Here is an 18,034-nt window from a genome sequence, read left to right as displayed (position 1 = left end):
TGATGCACCCTAGAGATGTAGGGATTGTTAGGAATCGTATTAAAGATAAAGAAAGGCTGGGCACTGTAGCTCATACCTGTAATCCCAGCATTTTGGGAGGCCGAGGTGGGTGGATCACCTGAGGCTGAGAGTTTGAGACCAGCCTGACCAACATGGAGAAACCCCATCGCTACTAAAAATACAAAATTAGCTGGGTGTATTTTGTATTTGCGGTGCATGCCTGTAATACCAGTTACTCAAGAGGCTGAGGCAGGAGAATCACTTGAACCCAGGAGGCGGAGGTTGTGGTGAGCCGAGATCACGCCATTGCATTCCAGCCTGGACAACAAGAGCAAAACTCCATCTCAAAAAAAAAAAAAAATGTAAAGATAAAGAGTATCTAAAGGAAGAACTTCAGGCAACACGAAAGACTGGACTAAGGTAGCTGTCCCATCATCCAGTGCCCACAAACACACACAGGGATGCTGGCTAAAACAGAATTCAAAAATTTAAATATGGACATCCCAACTTTTTTTTAATAAAGAAAATTCTCAGCCATCAGGATTAAAGGAATGTAAAAAAAAAAAAAAAAAAAAAGGAGGAGGATGTCACAATGGCCCATTGCGGATGTCACCCACAGATAAGATAGACGCTCAAGATCTGGAGCTGTGTCTCACAGTGCTTCCAATTGTAGGCTATGTGGCCTCACCTACCAGAGGCAAGGAGCTAAGGCCAAACCAAACCGAAGCCCCTGCAGAAAGCTCAGAATATCAAAGGTTCATCTTGTTCGTGGAAAGAAGATGAAAGGCTGAGCAGAGTGACTCACACTTGTAATCCCAACATTTTGAGAGGCTGAGGTGGGGGCATCACTTGAGCCCAGGAGTTTGAGACCAGCCTGGGCAACACAGCAAGACCCCTTCTCTACAAAAAATAAATTTAAAAAATTAGCCAGGTGTGGTGGTGCGCACCTGTAGTCCCAGCTACTTTGGAGGCTGAGGTGGGAGGATTGCTTGAGCCTGGGAGGTCGAGGCTGCAATGAACCATGATCACATCACTGCATTCCAGCCTTGGCAACAGAGCCAGACCCTGTCTCTGAAAAGAAAGAAAAAGAAAAGAAAAGAAAAGAAGATGAAAAACAGTATCCACCAGTCCAAGGAAGCAGAGAAAAGGGGTGGAAATACAAATCAATCCTGAGAAATTGAAGTCCCAAATCTGACCAAGTGCTTATATTATAATCTGAATTTATGTTTTCATGGTGCTGAATCCAAGTGAGAAATTAAATATAAAACTGGTTTATGACCCTTGAAATCCTTAGGAATTCCACACAGCCACACATAAGCAAGAAAGAGTTCTGTAAGACTGTCTTCATATAATCAGGTTGTATAGGACTCTCATCAAAACCAACCAACCAGCCAACCCATCAAACTTACAAAAACCCAAAAAAGAAGAAGCGATCACAATAAAAATTATGAACTTGTATAATATAAAATATTATAAACTTTCCCTACTTTTTCTTTTCCAGACTGAGAGATACAGAGTACCTTTTTTTTTTTTTTTTTTTTTTTGAGACGGAGTCTTGCTCTGTCACCCAGGCTGGAGTGCAGTGGCACGATCTTGGCTCACTGCAACCTCCACCTCCTGGTTTAAAATGATTCTCCTGCCTCAGCCTCCCAAGTAGCTGGGATTATAGGTGCCTGCCTCCATGCCCAGCTAATTTTTGTATTTTTAGTAGAGATGAGGTTTCACCATGTTGACCAGGCTGGTCTCAAACTTCTGACCTCAGGTGATCTGCACACCTTGGCCTCCCAAAGTGCTAGGATTACAGGCCCGAGCCACTGCACTTGGCTGATACAGAGTTCTTTAAGTGCTCTGTGACCTAGCCAGCTGAAACGTTTTCCCCTGTAGGTTTGAACCCAAATTAGAGCCTAGAACATTCACAAGCACTGATAAAGGTATTTAGGTTGTTGCTGAAAACACTGAAAGACTGATCATGTTGCTAAACATAGAGAAGCTAGCCCTGTCCCCAGCCAAATTCCTGAAACCCTCAGGTAAACTTCATAACCCAGCTCCTTCATTGTGGACACACCTAGGTAGAACATCCCTTGTCTTGCTCTCTGCCTTGAGGATTCATGGCAGCTCACTTTGTATGTACATTCCCCTAATAAATGCTTCGGACAAATCCCCTGATGCTTACTGCTGGTGTCTTTGGAATCCCAACCAACTCCATTTGAGTACAGTTTGGGGCACCTGCTTGTGGAGTTGCTGCTTTTAGGGTGATTCTAGCCACAGGTTCAGCTAAGAAGAAACAAAACTAGACAAGGAAGCAATTCATCATAAGGAAGTGTTGGTGGACACAGCAAACAAGAGAGCACTCCAAGAACTACACATGATAGAACAATATGAAAAACATTATATAATAAATATATGTGGTAGAAGCATTAAAGGCAAGAAAATAAACCATAGGGAGGAAAAGCCAAATACAACACGAAGAAATGAAAGACATAACCATTGAAAAAGACTCTTAGCACTGGAAATTTATACTTAATAAAAAAGAAGACGTTAAAGACTCAGTGATGCATTAAATGGTAGATTGTTAGACTCAGGCAAAGAGAGAATAAGTGAATTGGAAAACAGAGCTGATGAAATCATTCAAAATATGAAAAAGTAGGAAAGTGATAAGATAGAATATATGAAAGAATAGCTAAAAAGCATAAGGGAAAGAATGAGACAGACTAATATATATCTAATAGGAGTTCCTGAATGTAACTCAGAGAATAGGGAAAATATAATATTCCAATAGATAACAGTTGAGAATTTTAATGGAAGAAAGACACAGTCCTCAGGTTGAAGAGTCCTGAGCTCTTAAACACATTGTGGTGAAACTACAGAATATTGAAGAAGGAGAAGTCTTTTTTTTTTTTTTTTTTGAGACAGGGTCTTACTCTATTGTCCAGGCTGGAGTGCAGTGGTGTGATCATAGCTCACTGCAGCCTCAAACTCCTAGGCCCAAGCGATCCTTCCACCTCAGCCTCCAAAGTAGGTAGAACTACAGGTATATGCCATCATCCCAACTAATTATTTATTTTGAGATGGGGTCTCACTCTGTCACCCAGGCTGGAGTTATTTTTTATTTTTATAGAGACAGAGTCTTGCCATGTCATCCAGGCTGATCTCAAACTCCTGGGCTTAAGTCATCTTCCTAAGGCACTAGAATTACAGGCATGAGCCTCCACACCTGAGAAAAATCTTAAAACAACCAGAAAGAAAAATGCCTGTTTGCCTACAAAGATAAAAATTGAATTTGCAGCTCACTTCTAGCAACCGGAGATTGATTTTGGAGGGGTGAGGGAGAAAGGATAGAAATCAAAAGATTATAGAAAAGACTTTTTTTCGGCCAGGTGCCATGGCTCACACCTGTAAACCCAGCACTTTGGGAGGCCGAGGTGAGTGGATTACCTGAGGTCCAGAGTTTGAGACCAACCTGGCCAACATGGTGAAACCCCATCTCGACTAAAAATACAAAAATTAGCCAGTTGTAGGGGCACCGAACTGTAATCTCAGCTACTCGGGAGGCTGAGACTGAAGGATCACTTGAACCCGGGAGGCAGAGGTTGCAGTGAGCTGAGATCACACCACTGCACTCCCGTCTGGGGCAACAGAGCAAGACTACTTATCAAAAAAAAAAAAAAAATTAAAAAAAAAAGAGAAGATTTATTTTTTAAAATTACAGAAAAGAACTTTGTCACTTATTAGCCGCAAAAGATTATAGGGGAAAATATCTTCAAAAGGCTAAGAGAAAACAACTGTCACCTAGAATTTGATGCCTACTAAATTTCCATCAAAAGGGCATGAAATAAAGACATTTTAAGACATTAACTGGGAATGCTAATCCCTCAAAGACTTACACTAAAATACCACAAAAGGGATATTTTATAAGAGGGAAACTGAAATAAGAAGGAATGGTGAACAGAGAAATTTATAAACATGTTAGTAGATCTAAGCAAGCATTGAGACAGATGATGATGATAAAAATGGTGGTGGTGATAATGGTGCTGATGATGCTTACAGGGGTTACAAAGAAGGGGAAACTAAAATACTAGATAGAAATACGGGAGGCGGCGGGAAAAGAAGAACAGAGTTAACATGTTCTAAGATCTTTCTATTATTCAGAAAAAGTATGGTGATACTGATTCACTTAAGAAAGAATGTTTAGAAATCTATAAAGAGGTAATCACTAATAGAGTAGAAATAGAATGTATAACTTCCAAATCAGTGGGGGCCAGGGGACAAATAAATGAAGCCATGGTTAGTGGTGTTTAAACTGGTCTAACTACATTATAGAGCAATTTGGCTAATGAAGTTTAAGATCCACCTACTCTATGACCCAGAAATTCCACTTCTAGGTATCCATCCTAGGAAAATGTATGAAATTGTCAAGTGCAACATTGTTTTTAACATGGAAAACTGGGAATAGTTGCATAGCCAATTAGCAGAAGAATGGTTAAATAAATTGCAGTGTATTCAAGCAATGAAACAGTATTCAGTAGTTAAAATTCATAAACTGGAGCTATATGAAACAATATGGATAAATGGGGGGGAAGAAAAAAAGAGTTTGCAGAAGAATGAGTACAATGTGGGGGGGTGGGAAAAAAGAATGAGTACAATGGGGGGGCGTGGAAAAAAAGAATGAGTACAATGTGGGGGGGGGCAGGAAAAAAAAGAATGAGTACAATGTACCGCTATTCAGATAAATTTCTAAAACACACAATTTGCAATTATGTATTGTTTGTAGATATATTCATAAAAGGTAAAACATACATACAGGTAAGACTGGAAAACATAAAAAGAGGGCTTCCTCGAATCAAATGTGGCAAGATCTGAATGGTTGTTGGATTTCAGTTCTGTGCGCATGGTTATTTGTTAGGTTATTCTCTGTACTATACTTTTCTGCATGTTTCAAATACTCATTTTTTTTTCTTTTTAATGAAAGGATCTAGGCATTTAGAAATAAGGGTAAAGGGGGATAAATGGCTACATCAGTCCTGAAAGAGGATGATATCCTGGGATGGGATTAGGAGGGAGGTTGAGCCCTGAGTCCAGGGATTACAGGGATTAATTCAGATCATCCCCTAGGCTGATCACCTGGCTGACATGCCCACCACTCCTGGCCCCTCAGAGATGCATTTCTGGACCACAGCCTACCTCCCTCATATCTCTTAAGCTCTTTTCTCCCACCCTTTAACTGCCCCCCTCCACCTTCAACCCAGTACTGCTCTGGCCAGGGTTTGGCTCCTGAAAATAGACTGGTTCAGGTCTCCCTCGAATGTTCTCCCAAATCAAGGGTGAATGGTGACCTGCATGCCAGGGAGCCAGGGAGAGATTAGTCCTAATACTCAGGATCAGAGCTCCCTGAGGAGAGCTTGAACCCTAGATGTCAGCATTAACAACTTCCCTGCTGTGCCTCCCTCCATTCACCAAGAGGTCAGCAGTCAAGGCCAACTGCTAACCTGACCCTGCTGGCCGAGGCAGAACCAGAAGGAGCTGCACTGCGCAGAAAGAACAGCGAGTGAGCTTCCAGAACTAGTCTCTGTCAGTTCCCAGAGCTCTGCATCCCCCAAGTCCCCAGTGCAGCCCCTTTCTCCCATCCCTGAGAAATGCTCTGGTCCCCAAATCTGGACAGTAAAGCACCTGCAGAAGGGGTCTGGGTGGGTGTCACCTTGGCCACAGGATCTGGGGTAGAATCCTGTCCTCTGGAAAGCAAAGGAAACATCCTCGATCTCTGCTCATCATCTTTCCGTTGGGAAAATGAGAGAGACAGTGGAAGAAAAATGGAAGCAAGGAGGGGTGGGGTGGGGAGGGAGAGAGACTTATAGGCAACATGATCATTAATAGGCAACATTAACGCCACAAATGTGGAATCATGTTAAATGATAAGACAGGGCATTAACTGGGTAGCTGGGAGATAGACCTTTAACTCATTTATTCTGTGTCAGAAACTCGGTCAGATGCTGGAGATACAAAGATAACTAAGATCCCCCTAACCTTCAAGAAACTGAGCAGAGCCCGGACAACCCCAAGGGCCTGGTGCTGTCACAGAGAGACAGATAGGGGCCAGCACCACAGGGGCACCTAGCAGGGCAGGGATGGGGTGCCAGTCAGGGAAGGCCACCTGGAGGTGACCCTCAGCTGAGGGCTGAAGGAAAGGAGGGAGTCCAGACAAAAAAGGGCTTCCTTTCGGCGGAACAGGGATGGTTTGTGGACGTGGAAGCCTGTGGGGTGTCAGAGGCGTTTGAACCACAGCAACTCCATCTTGAATAGGAGCTGGGTAAAATGAGTCTGAGACCTACTGGGCTGCCTTCCCAGACGTTTAAGGAGTTCTAAGTCACAGGATGAGACAGGAGGTCAGCACAAGACACAGGTCATAAAGACCTTGCTAATAAAACAGCTTGCAGTAAGGAAGCCAGCTAAAACCCACTAGAACCAAGATGACGATGAGAGTGACCTCTGGTCGTCCTCACTGCCATACTCCTACCCGCGCCACGACAGTTTACAAATGCCATGGCAACATCAGAAAGTTACCCTACATTGTCTAAAAGGGGGAGTCACGAATAATCCACTCCTTGTTTAGCATATCATCAAGACATAACCATAAAAATGGGCAACCTGCAGCCTACCATTTTTTATTCTTTTACTTTCCTAATAAACTTGCTTTCACTTTATTCTATGGACTCGCCCAAGAACCCTCTCTCTGTCTGGATCCGGACCCCTTTCTGGCAGCGGGGGGAACGCAGACTCCTAGCCCTCGACCTGGGAGTAGATGTGCAAGAGAGGGGATCCGCGTTTGTCCCTGGCTTAGGAATCTCCCAGACGCTTCCTGGATGTTCTGGGGAGCCCTTGTTCCCAACTGTACCCACTTTGATCCTTACTGAGACCTGCCGGGATGTGAGAACTGCCTCTTCGAGAGCCAGCACCCACCCGGCAGGCATTCCTTGAATAAACCAGTGGTTGAAGACGTGAAATAAGCTCCCTGGGCTTCCATATCTCCCTTCCAGAGAGTGACCATCAGTCGTGCCCACTCCGAGCGGGCGACAGTGGGGGCGTGGCTCGCAGCCCACCGGGTGTGGGACCAGAAGGGAAGGCAGGGCGGAGGAGAGGAGGTCTTCAGGCCCTGAGGCTTGGTGGGGCCACCAGAGGGCCCCTCCTAAGAGGGTCTCTGGCCCTGGCTTTGGGGAGGATGGTGCGCGGAAAGCGGAGAGGTCAGGGCCCTGCGTTAGCCCATTTGGGCCTCGACTTCCCTCTCCGGCCCCCAAGCTGCCGAGGGGCCTCCGGGCGGGGCTGGGCGGGACCTGAGGCCGGGGTCCGCGAGGACTGCTAGGTGGGGGCGCCGGCCGGGTGGGGGAGTGAGGGGCGCGCGTGTCCGCGCTTTTGGAGGAAACAGTCCCTCCTAGCCCCGTCCCCATTGCTGAGCATGACAGGGCCCTGACACCAGGTGCGGAAGGTCCCCCCGCACAGCAGACCCCGCGGGACCAGCCGCCAGAACCAGGGGATCTCACCCCTCCCTCTTGGGACAGCCTGAAGCCTAAGAGCTCCCGACGCTGTCCGGGCCCGGCGGCCCCCGGCGCTCCCTCGGGGAGAGCCTTGGGAGGTATCTGGGGTCGCGCTCACCCTCCCGCGCCGCCCCTGCACCCACTCCGAGCTCCCGGGTGCTGGGAGGGCTTCCGGGCGGCGGCGGGCAGCGGGGGGCGGTGTCAGGAGGCCCGGCCAGGCCCCGCCCCCTCGCCCGCCCTCCCTCCTCCCTGCGCACCCGGCTCCCGGTCCCCGGGCTCGCGGCTGCGGCTTCTGCTCCGGGAAGCGGCGGCGGCGGCGGCGGCGGCGGGAGCGATCATGGAGGCGGGCGCCGGAACCAGCGCGGGAGCCGCAGGCTGGAGCTGCCAGGGCCCAGGTCAGAGCCGCCCCTCCCTCACCTCTCCACCGCCCCTCCTTTCTCTCCTCCATCCCTCCTCCCTCCAGACCCCCAGGCGCTCCCGGACTCCGCGGCTCCCTCTTCTCCGCCAGAAGTCTTCCTCCCTCCATCCTGGCCTCCACCTGGGCCCGGTCTCCATCTTTCCGGCCTGGGGCTGGGGCTTGCGCGCACCGGCCGCATCCTGCCTGGTGGTCCCTCCCCCCTTATCTCTCCACTCCAGCCCGACGGTGCTTCCAGCACTTGGGGCTCCAGACCCCGCACCCCCTGCAGCCCCGGAGGCTCCAGAGCGCGGGGCGAGGGTGGGGTGGGCGAGGTCCAGAGAGAGAATGGGAGGGGAGGGGAGGGGAGCGGCCGCAGCCCTATCCCTTCCCGCACGCCCCCCACTCCTCCCTCCCTCCCTCCCTGTCTCCCTCTCTCCCTCTCTCCGTAGGCCGCCTCACCCTTTCAGCCTCTTTTCACTGGCTCCCGCCCTCTTTCAGTCTTTCCTCTCTCCTCCCTGTCCCCCGGGGCTAAATACACACACCCCCTCTTTCTGTCTGTGCAAGCTAGGGGGGCCTGGAACAGGGGCGTCTGAGGAGGTTGGGCGGCAGGGCTGGGTCCCCGCAGGCAGAGCGTGAGACGTACCCGAGAGAGGGGAGTCGTAGAGCCGGCAGAGTGAGTCAGGCACCTCCACTGGGTTTCCAGATCCCAGGGCCCCGAGGGGCTGGAAGCCATGCCTCCCTCTTTCCTCTGCACCCCAGCCCTCAGCCCCTCCTTTCTCCCTGCTCTCAGGACCCACAGTGACCACTCTAGGCTCCTATGAGGCTTCTGAGGGCTGTGAGAGGAAGAAGGGCCAACGCTGGGGGTCCCTGGAACGACGGGGGATGCAAGCTATGGAGGGTGAGTTTTTCCAAAAGGCTTCTTTTTTTCCCTTCCCCTCCTCCCTTAATTCCCTTCCCTCTTCCCTTTGACCCTCAGGCCTCTGAGCCAGGACACAGCCCTACCTTCAGTTTGTCTTAGCCCCTCCTCCCGCAACTCAGAGCTCCAGCCCTTCTTAGGGCTCAGACTTTGACAGAAGTTCAGGATGCACCCCTTCGGGACCCCAGTCACCCAGCTAACCAGGTTGTGTGTCCCGAGGGAGCTGCCAAACAGAGAAAGAGGCCTTGTTGGACAGAGCTTTGAAGCAGCCTTTCAGCGGGGGGTTTGTTCTCACTGCCTGCCGACCCAGATCCCAAGCTGTCTCTTCTTTCAAAAAGCAAGGAAGTGGGCATGTGAATTGTCTTTCTGGGGCCACCACCATTAACTTCGAATGGAAGCCTGTGGCTTTGGTTCTCTAGGATACCTTACTGCCTGAAAGAGAGAGCCTAGGAGGGGGTGAGTGAGGCCATCCTCCCAATACACGTGTGTCCCCACCACACCCATGTGACTTGGCAGTTGCTGCCAACACCAGGCCCCTGGAAGGACGCTGGTCCATTTTCCAGGACTTCCTGTGAAGTGTGGCACGTTGCACATTCAGTATAGGCAAACCTGCTCCCCCTAAGGGGGACAGATGGTACGAGGGGTCCCAGATGAACCTAAGGCTGCTGATATTAGAGAAAGTAAGACCAGAGATTCAGAATTTTAAAACAAAGCAAACAATCACCATTCAGACAACATTTTGCTATTTATAGGAACTGCATTGCAGTAAAGGAGGGGGTGCTTGCAACCAGAGGTGGGGTCAGCACCAAACTCCATTTTTTTAATGCATTAAAATGGCAGAGTTTCTTTTACGCACAGGTACAGTCTAAGACTTCCCCTGAAAACTGCTTTGTGATCAGCAGAGCAGGAGGGGCCTCCTATGGCTCAGCTAGGGGAGAGGAGACCTGTGACAACCGACAGGGAAAAATGAGGTGGACCTTGTAGAAAATTTCAAACAGGTATTGATTTGAAAGGGCTCCAGAGTTTGTCCAATGAAACCTCTACAATCAGATATTTTCTTTCCCTACCTGCCAATGGGCAATGCTTTCTTATTATGGAAAGGCTGATTTTTCACAAGCCACCTGGATAGTTTTTTTTTTTTTTGGTTGGATTGGTTTTTTTTTTTTGAGACAGAGTCTTACTCTGTTGCCCAGGCTGGAGTGCAGTGGCTTGATCTTGCCTCACTGCAACCTCCACCTCCACTTTCCATGTTCAAGCAATTCTCCTGCCTCAGCCTCCCAAGTAACTGGGATTACAGGCACCCACCACCACACCCAGCTAATTTTTTGTGTTTTTAGTAGAGACGGGGTTTCACCATGTTGGCTAGGCTGGTTTGGAACTTCTGACCTCAAGTGATCCACCTGCCTCAGCCTCCCAAAGTGCTAGGATTACAGGCATGAGCCACAGTGCCCGGCCAGTTTTTTTTCTTTTATTTTCTAGAAATCTCCAAACTGCAACTGCTACTTCATTTGACCTAAAGATCCACTCACTGTCTCCTTTCTTGACTACTTGTTCCACTACTCAGAGGGTAGCCTAGAAGCAGATAATCCTGTGCAAGTGTCTCATGGCTGAGCAGGCACCAGCCCACAGGCAGTGGTAGGAGGCTATTAGGTGAACATTGGTCCAGGAAAGGCCTGGGCGGTGGAGGGGCTGCCTCTCAACTTGACCCTCACACCTGACGACTCATCTTGAGTACGGGTCTTGACCAGGGGCTCCTTGGGGAACACAAGGTGGCACTATATACCATCTCTGCCCTGGGATAGTGAGTTTGAGGGCTCTGGAGGGACTGTGGAAAGGAAGTTGGTGCTGACTCCCTGCTGGGATGGTTGTCTCTCCTAGGGGAGGTGTTACTCCCAGCTCTCTATGAGGAGGAAGAGGAAGAGGAGGAAGAAGAGGTGGAAGAAGAAGAAGAACAAGTGCACAAAGGTGGTAGTGTTGGCTCCCTGTCAGTCAACAAGCACCGGGGCCTGAGCCTCACGGAGACAGAGCTGGAGGAGCTGCGGGCTCAGGTGCTGCAGCTGGTGGCAGAACTGGAGGAGACCCGGGAACTGGCAGGGCAGCATGAGGATGACTCCCTGGAGCTACAGGGTGAGTGCCTGGGCCCAGAGGCTCTATGCTTCCCTGGATCCGAGCCTGACACTGGTGCCCCTCTCCCTACAGGGCTCCTGGAGGATGAACGGCTGGCCAGCGCCCAGCAGGCAGAGGTGTTCACCAAGCAGATCCAGCAGCTCCAAGGTAATTCCCAGGATTTGGACCAGAGGGAGACGGCCATGCAAGTGGTCACTTAAGTACTTTTTTCCTGAGGGTTTGACTGAAGCAGAGCAGATAAACATAACCAGATTCAGTAATTTACCTCATTTTCCTTTACTACTAAGCTCACCCTTTCCTCTCCTTGTCTCTTTATCCTCCTTTGTCCCCAGTTTTCTTTCTTTGTACCTCCACCTGGCTCCTCTGTCCTCCCCTTGCCTTTCTTGGCCTCCCCATCACCTTCTGTTTCTGGTGGGCTCTTTCCTCTTGTTCCTTCAGCCTCCTTCATACTGTATCCTTGTCCCTTTGTTCTCCTGGTCAGTGCCGGGGTGGGTGATCCAAGTTGAATTCCAAGGCAGATTCCTTTTTCCAGTTCCTCCAAGGACAGCATGGGAAAGATCATGACGCCAGTGAGAAGTGGCTGGCGGGGCCTCTCTGCACCTTTTAAGGGAGGCAGATGAGAGCACTTCTCTTGCTCTCTGGGACCTGAGCTTGTGGCCCCCAAGTCCCTTTTTTCCAACACCCACATTCCCTTTGTCTCTGGGAAGCAGCAAGGCAGGTGTCCCACATTCCACTGCACCACCAAATAAAGAGGCAGCTTTTGTTACTTCTGTGGGCTTCCGGAAGGTTTAGGGGAGCTGGCCTAGAAAACGGCAGGGACTCTGGGGAGAGCTGAGATCAAGCCAAAAGAAAAGTATAAATGGAGAAAAAAGGAAGGCCGGGAAATGGCCTGGGCAGAAGCAAGCAGAGGTATAAGAGCGGGAGGAGATGAGAAGGGGACAGAAAATGTGAGCAAAGGGAGATACAGGAAGGGCGGACAGTGAAGGGGCGTGCAGAGGAGGAAAGTGTCACACAGGGAAGACTGTGGCATTGGTCTGGGATCACCTAGCTTCCTGGACCCGGCTCTACCACTCGCAAATTGTGTGATCTTGGGCAAGTCACTTATCTTTCTGAGATGGCATTTCTTACCTGTAAAATGGGACTAATTTATTTATCACCTATTTATGGAGTGCCTGTATACTTGGAGAACCAGCTGTGAATGAGACAGACCACATCCCTGCCCGTACATTCTAATGGAGAGAGGCAGAAAATAAACAACACAAGTTCAGGTGACAATAAATACTATGAACACATTATAATAATATGATATAGAGAGGAGATGGGATGGGAGTTAATTTTATTTTATTTTGAGACAGAGTCTCACTCTGTTGCCCAGGCTGGAGTGCAGTGGCACAATCTTGGCTCACTGCAACCTCCGCCTCCCTGGTTCAAGCGATTCTCATGCTTCAGCCTCCCGAGTAGCTGAGATTACAGGCATGTGCTACCACACCCAGCTTATTATTGTATTTTTAGTAAAGATGGGGTTGCACCATGTTGGCCAGGCTGGTCTTGAAGGGAGTTTATTTTAGATATGGCAGTTAGGAAAGTCGTCTTTGAGAAGATGACATTTGAGCTAAGACCTGAATAATGAAAGGGATCCAGCCATCCAAGATCTGAGGGAGAAGCACACCAGGCAGAAGCAACAGCAACTGCAAAGGCCCAGAGGTGAAAATGAGCTTCATTTGTTTGAGGGGCAGAACAGAGGCCACTGTGGTTGCAGCAAAGTACATGTGGAGGACCCTGGCAAGAGAACGTTCCGAGGCAGGCAGAGGCCAGATAACAATGGATCTTGTAGGCCAGCCAAGAGGTTTGGCTTTCATCTTAAGTGTGGTGGAAAGCCAGGAGAGGGTTTTAGCCAGGACTGGGATAATATGATCTGCTTTACATTTTTAAGAGAACTTGGCCACTAAGTGGAAACACTTAGGATGGAGGGAAGGGACTCAGAACAGTGAGTCGTGTAACAAGTCGCTGTAATAATCCAGTCAAGAGATGATGGTTGCTTGAGTTAGGGATGTAGAAATGGAGATGATTCAGAATATATTTTGAAAGTGAAACCCTCAGGATTTGCTAATGAATTGGATCGGGGATGACAGAGACATGAAAGATGACTTTGCCTTGAGAAAATTGATGGAAGGTGGTGATGTTTCTTGAATTGGGAAAGACTTGGCAAGGGGTAAGTTGAGGACTAGGGGAGCCATTTAAGACATGTTTTCTCCCCGGTGAGTTTGAAGTGACTATGGACATCCAAGTGAATATATTGAGGCAGTTAGCTATATTAAGCCAGAACCACGGAGAAAACAGGGCTGGAGATTTAAATTTGGACTCATTAGCATATAATTGGCATTAGAATCCATGGGAAGTATGGTGCAGTCACATGGAGAGACACCAGAAGAGTTGAAAGAGTCCAGTCCCAGAGACGCTCCAGTATTTAGAGGTCCAGTATGGAAGGAGAAATGAACAAAAGAGTAAAGTAGGAGGAACTCCTGGAGCATGTCATGCCCTGGAAGCCAGGGCAGAAAGTGCTTCAAGGAGGCGATGCTCCACTGTGTCAGGTTGCTAAGTCAAGCGAGACGCTCTTGGATTTGGCAAGATGGATGACCCTGAGACATTTCAGTGCATGGGTTTGGAGAGGGCATGGGTTTGGAGAGGACCTGGGAGGTGAAATGGAAAAGGTGAGTACCGATAACTCCAGTAGTCATTTTGAAGAGAAGCAGAGAAGTAAGGGATATAGGGTCAACAGACTATTTCTTCTCTTTTTTTTCAAAGATAGGAAATGCTAGATTGTGTATAATGAAAGAAAAGATCCAGTACAAAAAAAAAAAAAAGGGCCTTTGCCTGGAGAAGGGACGTTCCTCCATTCAAAGGGGGGAAAGTCAGAATTGAAGCAGAGATGCAGGCAGAAACTCCCCGGGAAAATGGGGTTCTAGAGCGCCTCCTTTCTGAGTAGGATACTTTTCTAGGGTGAGCTGCCCCACGGTCCCTGCAGGAGAGACCGAGGCTGCCCTCGCGCACGCGCGTCGCCCGTTTCCGCCTGGAGGGGGCGTGCGCGGCCTCAGAGGCAGCCGCGGTTCGGAGGCGGTTCCGGTCGCCACAGCCCCTCTGGGGCCGGGACCGGCTGGCGGCGGCGGGGTGGCCCCCCAGGGACACCGCTCGAGTGGGGCCGGCAAGATGGAAGCCATAACCAGTGAGTGAGAATCCACTTCTCGGCCCGCAGCCCCGACTCCCGGGCCCTCGACCTCGCACCGACGGTCCCAGCCCTACACTCAACGGGCGCCACCGCCTCAGAATCCGGGGAACCCCGCCCGGCCTCTTCAGCTCCCGGGCGCTCCCGGATAAGCTCTGCCCCCAGGCCTCGGGTCCTGCCCTGGGCGACTCTAGGTGACCCTGCACCTTCTTCGGTTTCCCCTGAGAATGCCTTTTTTTTTTTTTTTTGATAAGGAGTTTCGCTCTGTCGCCCAGACTGGAGTGCGATGGCGCCATCTTGTCTCACTGCAACCTCCACCTCCCGGGTTCAAGCGATTCTCCTGCCTCAGCCTCCGAGTAGCTGGGATTACAGGCGCAGGCCACCACACCCGGCTGATTTTTGTATATTTAGTAGAGACGGGGTTTCCCCATGTTGTCCAAGCTGATCTTGAGCTCTGGACCTCAAGTGATCCACCCGCCTCAGCCTCCCAAAGTGCTGGGATTAAAGGCGTGAGCCACTGTGCTAGGCCGAGAATGCCATTTTTTAGGGCCAGAAGCACCTAAGGGAGAGCTGAACCCTAACATCAAAAGCATATTAGGGAAGTGGAGGTTAGTCTGTTTCTCCAGAACTCCCACCCCAGACTCTAGGGCCTTTATCCTATTGGCCACTTTCTTCATGGGTCTCCCTAACTAGACAGATGTCACTGTGCTGTTCAGTAGTGGGGGTAGAGCGGACTCTTCTTTCAAATAGGAAGTCAGAGAATCTTAACTGGAGATACTTGGGCTTGGCATACAGTTAAGGATCAGTCAATAGTTGCTGAATAGATCAAGGAGACATAACAGCTAGGATCATTCAAGAACAGGAAAGATTGGCAAAAGACATGCTCATAGCTGCACATGAGAGCTCAGGGGAGCAGGGTAGATCTTACCCTGAGATGCCCTCACCACTCAGCATCTATCTATGAAGTGTGTCCAAATTTGTCTTCTTTGAAAGTCTAGATTCTCTTCTAATTAAAAAAAAAAAAAGAACCAAACAGGGCCAGGTGTGGTGGCTCATGCCTGTAATCCCAGCATTTTGGGAGGCCAAGATGGGAGAATCACGTGAGCCCAGGAGTTTCAGAGTAGCCTGGGCAACAGGAAGAGACCCCTGTCTCTACATTAAAAAAAAGAAAGAAAGAAAATAGGGGGGCACAGTGGCCCATGCCTATAGTCCCAAATATGAAGGATGCTGAGGTGGGAGGATTGCTTGAGCCTGCGAGGTCAAGGCTGCAGTGAGCCACGATCATGCCACTCCACTTGAGCCTGGGCCACAGAACAAGACTGTATCTCAAAAACAAAAACCCCCAAACCCCAAATATTTAGTTCTGTACATGTAGGAGAGACTTAAAGTTTATTGAATGGATGAACCACCTGCCTTATTTATGCATGAATACATCAAATATCTATTGAGCTTCATTTTCAGGCACAATACTAGATCCTAGAACTGTAATGGTGAGCACACCAGATATGCTCTCTGCCTTCATAAAGCTCATAACCAAGTGAAGGGGAGACTAAGTATGCACACACACATAGCAAAGTACAAGTTTCTGTGAGACCATTTAATAGCGGACCTCTCTTAATTTTTTTGAGGAAATGGAGGTACAGGCTAGAAAAATTGACATCTGCATGGTAAGTAGAGTGAGCAGGAGTTGGGGGAAGGGGATGGGAGAATGTGCCTTGCAAAGGATTTATGGGAAGGTCCTGACCTTCCCAACCCAATCCTCATTAATTCTCTAATTCTGGCCCTCAAATCCTAAATTCACTGTTGGTATCAGTGCTTTTTACTTTTCACTTTTTGGTTCCGATCCCAGATGGGAACATATGTCTAGAAATTCTGAGATGCTCCATAGATACAGAGAACTCTTGACCCATTATTTTGTAAATGAAAAATTAGAAAATATAGGCTTGTTCTGAAAATCCAAACAGCACAGATAGATATGATATGCAAAGTAAAAACCTCATCACATATTATCCCATACCTCAGAAACAGCTACTCATTATGGTTTGGGCATAGATCTTTCCAGGCCTTTTTCTATATGTTTGTCCATTTGTGTGTTATATACTATACATAAAATATTTTTTGCAAAAATTAGATCATGTATTTTACAGCTCTTTTTCTTTAATTAATATGGAAATGTCTTTGTTTTCACCACAGGTCTAATACTTTCTTTTAAATGGCTGTACAATATTCTATTTAACTATCATCAGTTTATTCATGTCTTTATTTATTTATTTATTTGAGACTGAGTTGCCCAGGCTAGAGTACAGTGGCATGATCTCGGCTCACAGCAACCTCTGCCTCCTGGGTTCAAACAATTCTCCTATCTCAGCCTCCCAAGTAGCTGGGGTTACAGGAGCATGCCACCATACCTGGCTAATTTTTTTTTTCTTTTTTTTTTTGTTTTGTATTTTTAGTAGAGACTGGGTTTCAGCATGTTGGCCAGGCTGGTCTTGAACTCCTGACCTCAAGTGATCCACCCACCTTGGCCTCCCAAAATGCTGGGATTATAGGCATGAGCCACCACACCTAGCCTGTCATCAGTTTAAACAGTCCCTTGTCAACTGACACTAAGATTATTATTTTGTGTTTGGTTATTATGCAGTTAACTTATATATGAATTTCAGTTGTGAACTCTTAAGTGCACATTGTTTTGGGTCCAGTACTTACCACAGGTAGGTCATGGGAACTCTCAGGCTCTGTAATTTCTGAGCTCTCAGGCTGAATAGATGAAAATAGTGTGTAGACATTTTTTTGTTTTTGAGACAGTCTCTCGCTCTGTCACCCAGGCTGGAGTGCAATGGCGTGTTCTCGGCTCACTCCATCTTCACCTCCCAGGTTTAAGTGATTCTCCCTGCCTCAGCCTCCTGAGTAGCTGGGTTTATAGATGCCCACCACCACGCCTGGCTAATTTTTGTATTTTTAGGTTTTGCCATGTTGGCCAGGCTGGTGACGAACTCCTGACTTCAGGTGATCCACCTGTCTTGGCCTACCAAAGTGCTGGGATTACAGGCGTGAGTCACCACGCCTGGCTTGTATACATTTTTTGAGTCGGGGAATTTTTAGAAAGATTCTGGGCATCAAGAAAATACTATAAATGAAGTTAAGTCTTTAACTGTCAGGTGATTCCTTAGAAGCACATAATAGTTTTTGTTTACAGTAGACTAAGTGATTGCTTTTGGTGCCAGGCCTCAAAATCTACTTTTCTATTGGACCTTAATTGCTACATAGAATCACTCTCTTTTCCCTTCTTAGGTACTCCTTTTATTCCATCCAGCATGATGCTATACTTCTCTGATGGGGTAGAGATGAGGTTTTCAGGACTTTGCAGACAAGAATTAAGTCTCCCTTTAATTTCATACCTCTAGAATATGGTATATTAGTTCACCTGCCCTCTTGACCATCTCAACCTTTGGGCTTTGCAGGTGAGCTGTGTTCTCTGCGGGAGGAGATTTCCCTGTTAGAGCATGAGAAAGAAAGTGAACTTAAGGAAATAGAACAGGAACTGCATTTGGCCCAGGCTGAGATCCAGAATTTGCGGCAAGCAGCGGAGGATTCTGCAACTGAACATGAGAGTGACATAGCGTCCCTGCAGGAGGATCTCTGCCGGCTGCAGAATGAACTTGAAGACATGGAACGCATTAGGGGAGATTATGAGATGGAGATTGCCTCCCTCCGTGCAGAGATGGAAATGAAGAGCTCTGAAACATCCAATAGTTTAAGTCTCTCAGATTTCTCTGGGTTGCAAGGTATGAGAGCAGTCAAGTCTTTCAGTAAAGTCAAGCAGAGGAAAGGAGAAAATATGTAGG

At 48.3% G+C, this 18,034-nt stretch overlaps 1 protein-coding gene across 9 annotated transcripts in view; it reads left to right on the top strand.

Moving 5' to 3' along the window:
- Nucleotides 1–7,799: 7,799 nt before the first annotated feature.
- CCDC136 (coiled-coil domain containing 136) overlaps nucleotides 7,800–18,034 on the top strand; it is a 30,872-nt gene continuing 20,637 nt past the window's right edge. For 6 of the 9 annotated variants that reach the window (XM_064373632.1, XM_064373630.1, XM_064373627.1 and 3 more), the window contains exons 1-5: nucleotides 7,857–7,921; nucleotides 8,714–8,821; nucleotides 10,718–10,966; nucleotides 11,039–11,113; nucleotides 17,651–17,974. In XM_064373632.1, coding sequence (XP_064229702.1) covers nucleotides 7,864–7,921; nucleotides 8,714–8,821; nucleotides 10,718–10,966; nucleotides 11,039–11,113; nucleotides 17,651–17,974 — 814 coding nt within the window. In that variant the 5' untranslated portion in view covers nucleotides 7,857–7,863. Of the gene's footprint in view, nucleotides 7,922–8,713; nucleotides 8,822–10,717; nucleotides 10,967–11,038; nucleotides 11,114–17,650; nucleotides 17,975–18,034 lie in introns of all 9 variants that reach the window. The other 3 variants (XM_064373638.1, XM_064373619.1, XM_064373621.1) reach the window with 1 other exon arrangement.

The sequence above is a fragment of the Aotus nancymaae genome, unplaced genomic scaffold (assembly GCF_030222135.1).
Source record: "Aotus nancymaae isolate 86718 unplaced genomic scaffold, 86718_ANA_hifiasm-v0.15.2.pri h1tg000002l, whole genome shotgun sequence".
Lineage (NCBI taxonomy): Eukaryota > Metazoa > Chordata > Mammalia > Primates > Aotidae > Aotus > Aotus nancymaae.
The sequence above is the reverse complement of the archived record's forward strand: the minus strand, read 5'-3'. Positions and strand labels throughout refer to the sequence as shown.